Source organism: Siniperca chuatsi, linkage group LG24 (assembly GCF_020085105.1).
Source record: "Siniperca chuatsi isolate FFG_IHB_CAS linkage group LG24, ASM2008510v1, whole genome shotgun sequence".
NCBI lineage: Eukaryota > Metazoa > Chordata > Actinopteri > Centrarchiformes > Sinipercidae > Siniperca > Siniperca chuatsi.
Window position 1 is genome coordinate 13938190 of NC_058065.1, and position 12199 is coordinate 13950388.

At 41.0% G+C, this 12199-nt stretch overlaps 2 protein-coding genes across 5 annotated transcripts in view; one reads left to right on the top strand and one right to left on the bottom strand.

Moving 5' to 3' along the window:
- Window positions 1–8235, top strand: part of nid2a (nidogen 2a (osteonidogen)) — a 49148-nt gene extending 40913 nt beyond the window's left edge. For all 4 annotated transcript variants that reach the window (XM_044188194.1, XM_044188197.1, XM_044188196.1 and 1 more), the window contains 7 exons: window positions 21–193; window positions 822–951; window positions 1052–1223; window positions 3116–3273; window positions 5250–5373; window positions 5531–5643; window positions 7223–8235. In XM_044188194.1, the coding sequence (XP_044044129.1) occupies window positions 21–193; window positions 822–951; window positions 1052–1223; window positions 3116–3273; window positions 5250–5373; window positions 5531–5643; window positions 7223–7233 (881 nt within the window). In that variant the 3' untranslated portion in view covers window positions 7234–8235. The remainder of the gene's footprint in view (window positions 1–20; window positions 194–821; window positions 952–1051; window positions 1224–3115; window positions 3274–5249; window positions 5374–5530; window positions 5644–7222) is intronic.
- A 126-nt stretch (window positions 8236–8361) lies between these two features.
- rtraf (RNA transcription, translation and transport factor) lies at window positions 8362–12014 on the bottom strand. The gene is made up of 8 exons (XM_044188228.1): window positions 11845–12014; window positions 11142–11266; window positions 10812–10911; window positions 10158–10238; window positions 9933–10021; window positions 9654–9722; window positions 9349–9397; window positions 8362–9028 (listed from the first exon to the last, which is right to left on the bottom strand). Exons 1-8 carry the CDS (start codon window positions 11903–11905, stop codon window positions 8874–8876), a joined length of 729 nt encoding a protein of 242 aa, XP_044044163.1. The 5' UTR covers window positions 11906–12014; the 3' UTR covers window positions 8362–8873.
- Between the last annotated feature and the right edge of the window lie 185 nt (window positions 12015–12199).

The window sequence follows — 12199 nt, forward strand, 5'->3', positions numbered from 1 at the left end:
TCCATCCAATCTTGTCCCAGGTCTTCCCTCAGTGGCCCCACCCACTGTGCGCCCATTGCCCCGTCCAGATGTGACCCCTCCGACAAACACTGACATCACACTGCTGTACGCTCAGGGACAGAAAATAGGAGCGTTGCCTCTCAACGGGACCAGGCTAGATGCAACCCGCTCCAAAACACTACTGACTCTACATGTAAGAGATGTCACTTTTTAGGAAGATGTTTAAAGTTTAACAAAAAGTTTTACTCAACATTATCTCCCATTTTGAAACCCAGTTCTTTTGCCTTTTAACTTCCTGTCTACGCCAGAAATCGGAATGTGTCGCATTATGTAGGTTGACATCTGCCGCTTGTGATCACCTTGCACCTGCATTTGAGCAAATATTAGTTTTACCAGTTTTACAATACAACATATAGCGTTAAGGCCTGTCAGAGCTGGAAGAACATTAGAGACTTATGAAGAACTTTCTACAATCGAGCTGGTTATAAGCTAGTTAACGTTGATGATCTTTGTACCAACGGTCTTTTTAATCTGATATCTGTGGTGAATGAGGTGGTTTCTGACCATATGACCTTCTCATAAATGTGGATGTGTGTTTCCAGCTTTGAGAAATGTATAGTAGGCTGTGTGAACCAATCAGGGCAGAGACCGTTGACTTGTATTTACTTTAGCCAGCAATAGCAACCGGAGGTTAAGAGGCAAAACCGTAAATGGAACAAACAATAAAAGGAGCGAGCCGCAAGAGGTCAATACTGATGTGGCTGTAATTATGTTAACATATCTCATTATGTGTATGCTTATGTTCATGTGTGTGTGTCCAGGGTTCCATAGTTGTTGGTTTAGCCTATGACTGCAAAGAGAACCGAGTCTATTGGACAGATTTGTCTGCAAGAACAATCAACAGAGCTTCAATGGCGCCTGGAGCCGAGCCTGAGATACTCATTAACACAAGTAAGAACACACACTTGCACTCCTTCATTTCTATAATAAATCTTGTATGATGTTTTAAATGACCTCAATACTTTCTAAATGGTTTCCCTGCTCCATGTAGATCTGGTCAGTCCGGAGGGTTTGGCGGTGGATGCAAAACGTAGGTTGATGTTCTGGGTGGACTCAAACCCTGACATGATCGAAAGCGCCAACCTGGATGGCAGTGGCAGGCGGACGCTGTTTGACACAGACTTGGTCAACCCCCGGGCCATCATAGTGGACTCTTCCACTGGGTAAAGCCCTCTGTCCGTCCACCAGCTTCTGTTTTTGTCTTTCTGTCTTCTAGCATTTTTTCTTTCATCTTGCTTAACGTTTTAAGTGCAAAAAAACAACAACTTGGGACAGTTTAGTCTGGATTTGTAAATATGTACAAATCTCTTCCCTGAGAAAGAAACAAACAAGCACCCACATGCTCTCTTCGGGATCAAGTGTAACATCCTGGAGGTGCTCCACTGAGACAGAATGAGATACAGCTTTCACTGTATCCAGAGTGAGTTTATACCAGAAGAGGGCACAGATGGTTTTCAGCCCATTAGCACGACCATGAAATCAAACACATTTAATTCCTCAGACAGGCTATGAGTCAACAAGGCCTGTATCTTATTTAGTAGTACAGTGCAGATTATATTTAAAGCCATTTTGCAGAAAGGATTCTTGTTGAGTCTGGTTTCTAGACTTGAGAGACTGTGACCTAAACATGACTTCATCAGTATGAGACAAGTGATCGCAGGAAAATCGATGGGTTTGGCTTTTAGGGTGCAGTGTCACTTTAGCAACGCATGTTTGATAATTCTTTCATATAAGTGACTTTTAGTGCTTTTTCTGAGCCAAGAAAACTGTACTGGATTTATTGATGCTATTCATCTTGGACAGTCACACACACACACACACACACACACACACTCACACACTTTCCAGGAATAACATCTGCTTTTCATCATTGCAACTAATCACATAATCAACAGGTATGTGTGTGTGTGAGTGTGTGTGTGTGTGTTAATGTGGTTGATACAAATGATTAAACACAGCAGCAATAACCCAAATCATAAAACTTTAAATGTGTGTTTCACATTATTGGTTTGACAGTTTAAAGTTTATTTTCTGACTGAAAGCCAAGTATGTGTGTATGTGTGTGTGTTCTGACAAAAAGCCAAGTCCTAAAGGTAATTACTGCTTCACACGGGTACACTTATGATTAAGCATCTGCTCTGGGATTTCTGAACCTGCACGTTTCCCTTACACACACACACACACACACACACACACACACACACACACACACACACACACACATACAGAAATGTAACCACACACAGCGAAGCAGAGACATCGAAATGACGTGCACACACATTATAAAAGCATCTACATGTGTATGAATGTTCTCATACACCAACATCTGCTCACCCATACGTTCATCAAATTGATTAACACACACACTCATAAACCCAGTGTGTGTGTGTGTGTGTGTGTGTGTAAGTTGATTGCTCATGTGGTGTGTATTACCTGTAGTTCCCAGTGGACTGCCCACATGTACACCATCATCTACAGATGAAAAGCAGCGTGGCGTCATAAGCAATCCACACACACTCTGCCTAAAGCACTGTTAGCATCCTGAGAATAATGTGTTCAAACAATAAGATATTATTTGATTCATCACAAAAACACATCCGAGAAATATGAAACCGCTAGTTTATTCAAAATTGGAAAATGTGTCTATTTCCGTTAGCCAGTGTTGTCCATTTTTTCTGATGTATACAGATGAAACACCCGCAAAAAATGCACTGGGAGAGCTGGGGTCAAAGGTCGCACGTTGCTCAGAGTAACCTGACCGTGACCTCATCAGCATGCAACAGCTGGTCCCTCGAGCCCCGTGCTCTTGTACCTTTATGTACCCGCTCTTGTGTGTGTGTGTGTGGTTTTCCTCTTGTCTCATTATATTAGCCAGATCCCAGCGCTCAGTATCAAATAAAGTCCATGATAAAAACACTGCAAAAACAGGTTCACGTGTCCAATCTAAAGTGGTCGACATATTGCAAATCCAGCCCAGATAAAGTTAAATAATTTACAGAAAGGAGTTCAAGTGTCATAAGTTCTGTATCCCTCACTCCTGTTTTTCTCTCTGCAGAACTCTGTATTGGACAGATTGGAACCGAGAGGCTCCTAAGATCGAGAGTTCGTCAGTGGACGGTCAGAACCGCAGGGTGGTGGTGTCTGACGGGATTGGTTTGCCAAACGCTCTCACCTATGACTCTTCTTCGGGACAAGTCTGCTGGGCCGATGCAGGTAAACACCACTTCTACTACTACCACTGTCAATGTGACCACTGGTCAACTGCTTCTGCCACTATTACTAGTACGGCTGCTCAAGGGAGTCATTTCCACTGGGGATGGGGTGACATGTCCCCCTCACTTTTCAGAATCCTAGTTTTGGAAGATGTGCAGGCAAGACACAGGGCTAAAAACCTCCTATACATGTTTTTAAAAATCATTTAATCTGTTTTTATATAGTTCATTTTCTCCCCAAAAGATGCTAGCATTGAAGATAAAGATAAAGGACAGTGCTCTTTATAATAGATCATGTTGTATTTGCGTCTTTATTACAAAGTATCCGGTCTTTATCAAGCAAACTAAATGTGATTATAAGTAGAGTTAGTGTGTACATAATGCAGCAATTTACACTGCATTTTTCAAAACGGGTTATGTTACCATTAATATGGAAAGGACAATAACCAATTTCATAATAATTTGTCATTTGAGAGATTGATCTAAATGTGCAGGATGTAGCGTTCCCCTTTTTAGTACTAATGTTAATACTACAACTACAATTACTATTTATACACCTATTATATGCTGCTGCTGTTATTACTGCTACTACTACTAATGCTAGTACTAATTACTCCAATACTACTAATATTAGCAGTGGTGGAATGTTACTAAGTACATTTACTTACTAGAAGAGTGCACTCAATAGAGTGCAGGTCTCCGCCAGGCCTGGTATCACCAAATGGCGAGGGAATAACAGAGCAATGTCTGAAGTCTTTTCACGTGTCATTTCACGCCATTTAGTCTCTACTAACTTATATTGTGCAGAGACAATTTCAATTTCAAAGTGAAAATGCCAACATTAACCTGCCCCGTACGTTGCCCCTAGCGCAGAGATGGGCGGATGATACCGAAGCTCCGAAGCTTGTTTAACTCCTGTGAAGCGCACTGTTTCAGTGCATTGTGCCGGAGCTTGTGTCAAATGAAGAATAAAAGTAATGGAATAAAAGTAATAGGCTAATTTAATGATTATCACTCTCCAATCACATCACACTGCAACTATGAAATGTCCCATAAATATCAGCCATGAAGTTTAAAAGCCTGAGCCCACACCAAAAAAATACATTAATGTTTCATGTGAGAAAAAGTATTTTATATGTACATACATATTGCACAATAAAAACATCTGTATTAAATGCGGCACTTCTGACCAAAAATATACAGATTCAATAATAACACGCAGGCTTCTTGGACTTTTATTGCACACACACGAGACTGAAAGTGTTAATAACAGCGAGGTGTGGCGGTGCTTCGGCCCGCTCTTGATGGGCTGCTGTAAGCTTTACAAGCCACCAGATGTCGCTGTGTTTGCTGAGTCTAAAGCTTCGAATCGTTTTCGGCACAAATAGAAAGAAAGCCCCAAAGCTTCATCAGGCTTCATCACTACTACTAGCGGAAACATGATTCCAAACTGAAGACGTTGATCGCTTGCGGCCCCTACCGGCCGGTTAAGAGGAGTATGTGAGTGGAGCGAGGAGTCAGCAGTCAGTGGCGGTATAAAGCAGAGCAGTCAATACAATAGGTTTTTCAAAAACTGTCAATTACCGCAACCACCAGAGCTCATAAATGTGCACAATAAATGTTAGGCTGATGGGTCCAGTAGTATGCGAGATTAGCTGTGGACACACACACACGACCAAACACACTTGTAGTTTACTTAAGTATTTCTGTTTTAAGTTACTTTATATTTCACAAAACATATGAGCTTATAGAATATGATGAATTGTTATAGATAAATAAACAACCTAACAGATCTTTAAAGGTTTAAATTAGCTCCACCTAAACAAACTACAGAAGTAAAATGCTATTTACATGTGAATGCATCAGTAATAATTAATGCAATAACGTAATATATAAAAAATACACAGACGGAGGCCATTCTGCTGCATATGCTTAAGATAATAATGAGCCATGTTTTTCTTTTGCGCTGAATGTCAGGTACAAAGCGTTTAGAGTGTGTATCCCCGGATGGCTCAGGTCGAAGAGTGATCCACCCCAGCCTCAACTACCCATTCAGCATGGTCTACTACAGGAACCACTTCTATTACACTGACTGGAGGAGGTAGCCATCTTTATTTAGCTTTCTGTCTATTTGTTTGTTTGTTTTTTAAACTACAATTTGGCATTTTACAGCGCTGTTGTCTTTATTCGTGACTGATCGCTAACCAATGATCCGATCAGTATGAAGCCCTGCTGTCTCTCTGTCTGCTGCCTCGTAGGGATGGAGTGATCGCAGTGAGCAAAGACAGCAGTCAGTTCACTGATGAATACCTGCCTGACCAGCGCTCTCACCTGTACGGCATCGCCATAGCAACCAGCCACTGTCTATCAGGTGAGATATGTGTTGTGCTTTCACAAATCTTAATGAACACTAAACATGGTTTGATGTATTATTGATTTAATGTGTTTGCCTTGCTGTTTCTTACAAACACACACACACACACTTTGTTCAGACACGTCATTCTGGCTCTATATCATAACAACCAAACCCCCCCTCTCTCACACACACATACACTGACTGCAAGGTGTACCAGACAGTGAGCTCATTGGTTTGTGTGCAATGAGATCATCACATCAGTCAACTCCCACCAGATGTCACCTTAACCCTGAAGGCTGCATTTACACCGAGACAGAAAACACAGTCAACCCTACACAGGGATGTAGTGGAGGAGAATGCTGCATTCAAGTCTAATAGAAAAATAAATTAATCAAATTAGCTATCAATTATGAATAGTTTTCCTATGAAGTAAATAATTACCACTATATACTGTATACTATACTGGATGTATAATGGGCCTGACTTAAAAAAAAAAGAAAAAAAGAAGAAGAAGCATTGTTAACAGAATCTGCTGGTTTCAATGAGAAGGTTGAAAAACAGATTTTTTCGGGCCGATGTAAATGCAGCCTTTGTCGTCTGAAAAAACCCACGTTAGTGTTTCATCACCCTGCACCCAGAAAACAATCATCACATACTGGCTTACACCCTCTACTCCACACCTATACCTGTGAGTGTGTATGATGACTTCACGTACACCCTTGAAATAGACACAAGAACAATGATTACACAGCTGGCTGCGACCCTCTACTTGTAACCTGTGTGTGTGCGTACATGAGACCAAAGAACAATGATTACACAGCTGTAGGACCCTCTACCTGTATTTTGTGCTTGTGTGTGTCATGTTTGATGTGTTGATGTCTGCAGATGGCTTCAAGTCCTTTCAAAGCCTTGTGTTAAACACCTTTACAGTACAAAGTAACCCTCTGAACACAGGATAATCCCTAAAGTAGCACCTTGGCAGATGTCGTCAAAGCTACACACATGTGCGGAGTGTAAAATCTGGTCATGATAGAAGAGTTTGTGCACATGATTCAGTTTGTGCGTCTGACTCTCAAAATGGTCAGAATGATGGCTGCCACTAGTGTGTGTTGCTGTAAATGTCACGTCTGCGCGTCCTCTAACACTCTCTAAAGCCTCAGACTAAATAACAGCCGCTTGCTTCAAAGACGTCGGTGTGTGGTGTAATTCTGACTATGATGACAGCTCTAAAACACACTTGTTAAGGGTTTGGGAGCTGGTTGTAAGAGGCTTAAAAGCTGTTATTGTTGAATACATGAACACACACACACACACACACTCTTTACGGAGATAATTCTCAGTTGCCACAAGTTGTTAAGTGTAGGGCTTTGTTCACGATGGAGGGTCTGTTTGTTCTGTCATTAGGCCACTGCAGCACTTAAGCTTTCATTCTGTCACATTTGGAGACACACAGGAAGAGAAAATCATACCGTTAACTCTTCATTTCCACCTGCAGCTATAAACTTAAAAAAAAAAAAGGTTTGTACTTGTATGTGTCAAAGTGATAAAAAAATAAGCCATTTTGTCTTCTAAATTTCTGATTTCTGTGTCTCAGGGAGCCACTGATGACGGACTGGCAGCCACAGGGTCCTTTGGTGCTAAAGTTCTGGGGCGATTCCTGATCAGAGGGCGGGATCACCCTAAAAAGTGCCCTCTCCAGGGTCCCTCAGAAGAAAGGACACTCAGCAGGGAGCAAGATGGCTTCCTGTTGCCAGATCAACTGTCAGAACAAATCTACACCCCCTCCCCTCACCCTGACCCCAACCCCGTTATCTCACCTTAAAGATATAATCCCAAAATAAATGTTTTGTAAATTTGTTTTATACCTCATTTTTAGTTTTTTTTTCTATTGTATTTTTGTACGTGAGTTGTTTTTGTTTTTCTATCAATTAAAGCTACAGAACAATGAAATCAGATTTTTAAAAGTATGTGAGTGTAGGTTTTATGTTCTTTAAAGCCAAAGAAGAATGACATGAAGAGCTTCAAAACTGTTCAAACCAAAATTCAGTTGCGAAACTGAGCAGACCACAGTGGCTTTTAAATTCAGTCTTAATTATTTAGCATTCAGAGTGGATTCTGGACACAAATACAAACAGGTAAAAGGAATAGTTAAATGTTTTGGGAAATTTGTTATTTGATTTCTTGCTGAGAGTTAGATGAGAAGATTGATACCACTCTCTGTCTGTACGACAAAGTGATTTACAAGAATTGAAGTGGAAGTTAAAAGCCTTGAATAATCAGCACTGATTATTCATTACCTGATTAGAAATGGAAAACTTGTATTTTTTATTTTTTCAAATTCCATAAAATATGCTAAGTGGAAAATCATTGACTGACAATGTTTTTGTAGTTAGATGACTGTAATGTGTTTCCCTCAGCCCTGTGTGCCACCTCAGATCACAGCGACTACAGTCCGGCCATATTTCTCTGCACTACTAATCTGTATTTCACACATGATGAAATGACGTTATTCTTTTTTTGCCAAATATTTTTTACTACTACTTTTCAAATCTTTATCTTTTTATAAGATGTGATATTTATAACAATAAAATGTGATTTGGTACTTGACAGACTTTTTGGAGATTATTGTGTGCTTTTGTGTTTATGTCCAAACTTTGATGCTCCGTTAAGATGCTTAACAGAGGAAAATTATCACCAAACATCCACCACACAAGAAGCACAGGAGCCAAACTGTTCAGCTGTATTTATATATTTTCCCACACAGCGTCAATGTAAATCATTTCAAAATAAGCTTTTCTTCCATCTACAAAAAAAAAGTTTTTTCTGGAAACTAAAGATACAAATATAGCTGTCAGTTTGAATATTTCAGAAGCTTCACTGAGGGAGAGATTGTGGCAGGAGATGATCAGAAGGTTCAACCTCAGTCTCTGAAGAGATGAATGACTTAACATGTTAGTGGAAATTAGTATTTCTATACTAACTATTCAGCAATTACTGCAACATGTTTTGGCATCAACTTAACCATGCTGCCATACAAAAATGAAAGACAGCATCTGAAAACTTGGCATTTGCTCAACTTCGCTCCAAAATCCCAATTCGAACAGTCTGATCTCACGCAGCAACGGAAAAAATACAAACCCTTTATGTCCACCTCAAACGAAGGCTTTTCCTCTCAAAATCAAATTAAAACTCCTGTGGTTCAGTCCCTCCCTTCCTTCCTCCAGCGTCCCTCTTCATCCTCACTCTCACCTGCCGACCTTGCCCAGCCTGTGGTCTGTCTTGGGGTCGGCTATGATGGCTTGAACGGCTACGATGGCCTCGTTGATCTTGGTCTGGAGCTCCCTCAGGTCCTCGATGTGCAGCAGGCGCAGGATCTGGGCCGCTTCGTTCAGAGTCGCATCTGAGAAGAAATGTTTTTTTACTTTACTTTTAAGTTTTACTGGATACATATGTGTTCACGCCATAGCACTCGGAGATTTCTAATCACAGGACTGCCTGTGCCTGTAAATAAAATACTGAGTAGGAAAAAAAAAAAAAATCACTGCTCACATCCCATGACAACATAAACTGTGATGAGAGGTCACAAGTACATGTTGCTTCATTTTAAGGGGTCACAATTCAAAAAGGCTGGGGACCCCCTCCTGTCAAAAATTCCAGACAAACCCTTCAACATCAATTTGCCCCTCCTGAACTTCTAACATCAAAAAAAGCAGCACTCACCTCCAGTGTCGAAACCCAAGATGTGCTTGTCTAAAGCTACTGGAACACCCTGGGGAACACAGGAACATACGCGTTACAAATACACACGACTGGGACTGCAGTCCAACCAAAGAGACCTTATCATCCTGGCTGAAGTGAAAAAAATAATAATAATCAAGGCTGAAAACCACAGGATCCAAGACTTTTCCTCATTTAAACCATCTCTGCAGCACCCCTTTAAAAGGTTTTAATTGAAGTACTTGTAATGTAAATAGAAGAACCTCTAGATACCATTCTTGACACAATACATCTTCAGTTTCCAATACCTCTCTATTCTGGCTGGCTTTAGTGATGGCTTCTGGAGAAAGTCTCTCCTGGATCAGAATCCGAATGGCCTGGCAAGAGTACATGAAAACACAGACAGTGATTAATATGACAATTTTCTATTAAATAAGTGATAACTACTGATAAGCTGAATATAAAGTCTTAAGAGCCTGGGTCATGAAGCTGAGACACAAAATCTAAATGCATCATGTGAATACATTTAACAGAAATGTAAAGACAAAGAGAACACACACATATACAGCGCATGGGCACACTCCCACCTTGAGCATAACCAGGTAGTCATCGTGTCGTTGTATCTTGAGGATGTTGGACAGAGCTGTCACTCCTGCTTTGAAATCTGGAGAATCGCCTGCAAAACGCAAACAAATGGTGATCTCATTTTATCACGTGGAACAGAGAGACAAAGAAATCAAAAAGAAAAAGGAAGGAATAAGAGAAAGCAAAGCGCAAGGACGGGCAGAGGAGCAGAAGTGTTTTCTGCTTACTGTCAAGGTTGACGAGAGGGTCCACTGCTTTGTCACTGTTGCTGGAGGCGGCCAGCGGCTCACAGTTCTTGTACTTGTCCACTGAGGAGACACGCACGCAAAACACACACACGTAAGATAAACACTTACATCCATTAACCTAGCAGCAGAGTGTGTAAGTAACACTGGAGATGCATGACGTGACTTTTAAGGAGATTATAGCCAAGGGCTTGACATTGTTCTTAAAATGGGAGTCAGTGCCAGTCGGTGGTATTGTACAGAGAATATATTAGTGTCGTGTGAGGATCCAAACAGGAATATAAATGTTTTGAGTTCATTTGTTTAAGGGCTTCCAACTTAATTTCTGTAAAAAAATAACTGTGCAGCAATAGGAGGCTGGTGAGCTGGCATCTTTAGAGAACATTATTCCTTTTATAATGTCTCCATCTACTGGTATACATCAGTATTACAGCATAGTAGTTCAGGGGTATGCACTACATGTTGGTCTACAGATCGTCAGTGTTGACACAAGCTCAGACTGAAGTCTCATGATCACTTCTGAAGAAGGGAGAGAGGCCACACTGGAAACTATGCTTAACAGTCGCTGTCGTTATCCTTTAAAACTTTGCACCGATATCTCAAACACTCATCACAACAGCCGTACTGCCTTCTTACCATTGTCTCCATATTCATATCGTACAGCCAGGCCCAGTAACCAGTCTAAAGCCTCCTGCCTCTCCTGAACTCCAAATGGACAGTTCACGTCCTGCAGGTACTGCACACAGGAAAAGGACACATAACCTATCATGCATGTAAGAAAGTGCTGACAGTTCCACAACAATGAGTTCTCTGGTAGCAGACCAAATTTCTATTCATAAATACCATTCATGTCAGCTTTAAGGTGGTATTTTCTAGAAAAAGTCAAAGTCTGGAAATGGACCGAGACTTCATAGACCGTCTGACTTGTGTTGTCATAAAAATGACATTTAATGGTGGTGGGCTCACCTTCTGGTAGGCTTGGGGCCAGTCTGAGCTAGGGATGTTCCTCAAGTTTCCTCTGTCCTCGATCTTATAATGTCGAATCTTCTGGTCCTCCAGCCACACGATGCAGTTCCTAAACTGTGTCTCGTCTGAGCAGAGAGGACACGGATGCACGTTTGCAGATCAATGGGCGAATGTCAACCTCTCAGCAGCTACATACGCTAATTTGGCGTCGTGTAGTAGAGGCAACTGAATAAATGTGTCTCAGCCTTCTTTGTAGGAATAAGATAAGGGGCTTTATGCCTACGTTAACTTCATAGCGTTCATTCTCAAAATTCTCACATTTGCGTCTGGGCATCGACAGTGGTAAATTGATAGTTACAGCCCAGTAATGAACCCTTTTACATATTGTTAGTTATATAGTGTTTGCTAAATTGCTCATTTTCGAGTTACAATGCATAACATTGACAATTTGTCGGAATAAAACTGTGGACACAATTACCTATGCCGAATAAAAGTGCATGAAGATGCTGTGAAAGGGTTTATCTCGCGTTTTAACACACATACAGGTTTGTCAGCCAAAAAAAAAAAAAAAACACCATGAAACTGCTATTTTAGAGATTGGCATGTCGTCGTCTCCAGTGACAGGACCTGCGCACACGTTAGCCAGCTCCACGTTAAACTCACCGAACCAAATTCAAGAGCTCTATGGCGAGTGTTGTCTTACCTGTGCAGTCAAATCCATTGGGATTGTGATAATCTATCGCTGTCAGTTTTCTTCGAAACATTTCAACGTATGCTTTGTGTGTTAATGACTGCTTTCTTTAGCTAACAGTTGGCTAACTTTGCTGTTTTTTCTGCTGGCTGTCAGTATGTGGTATTACGCATGCGCCGCCATACGGGCTACAACTTCCTGTTATAACTACCAAAATAAAATTATCTGACCACCAGCACTACGCGTACAAAACATCAATTATCCAAAAGACAGTGTTAGTAAAGCATTGCCACGAGAGCAATTTTTGTAGAGACCTTGCCTGTCCCACTTCCATAAATACTGGTGTGTTTTTTTTGGCTTACTCAAA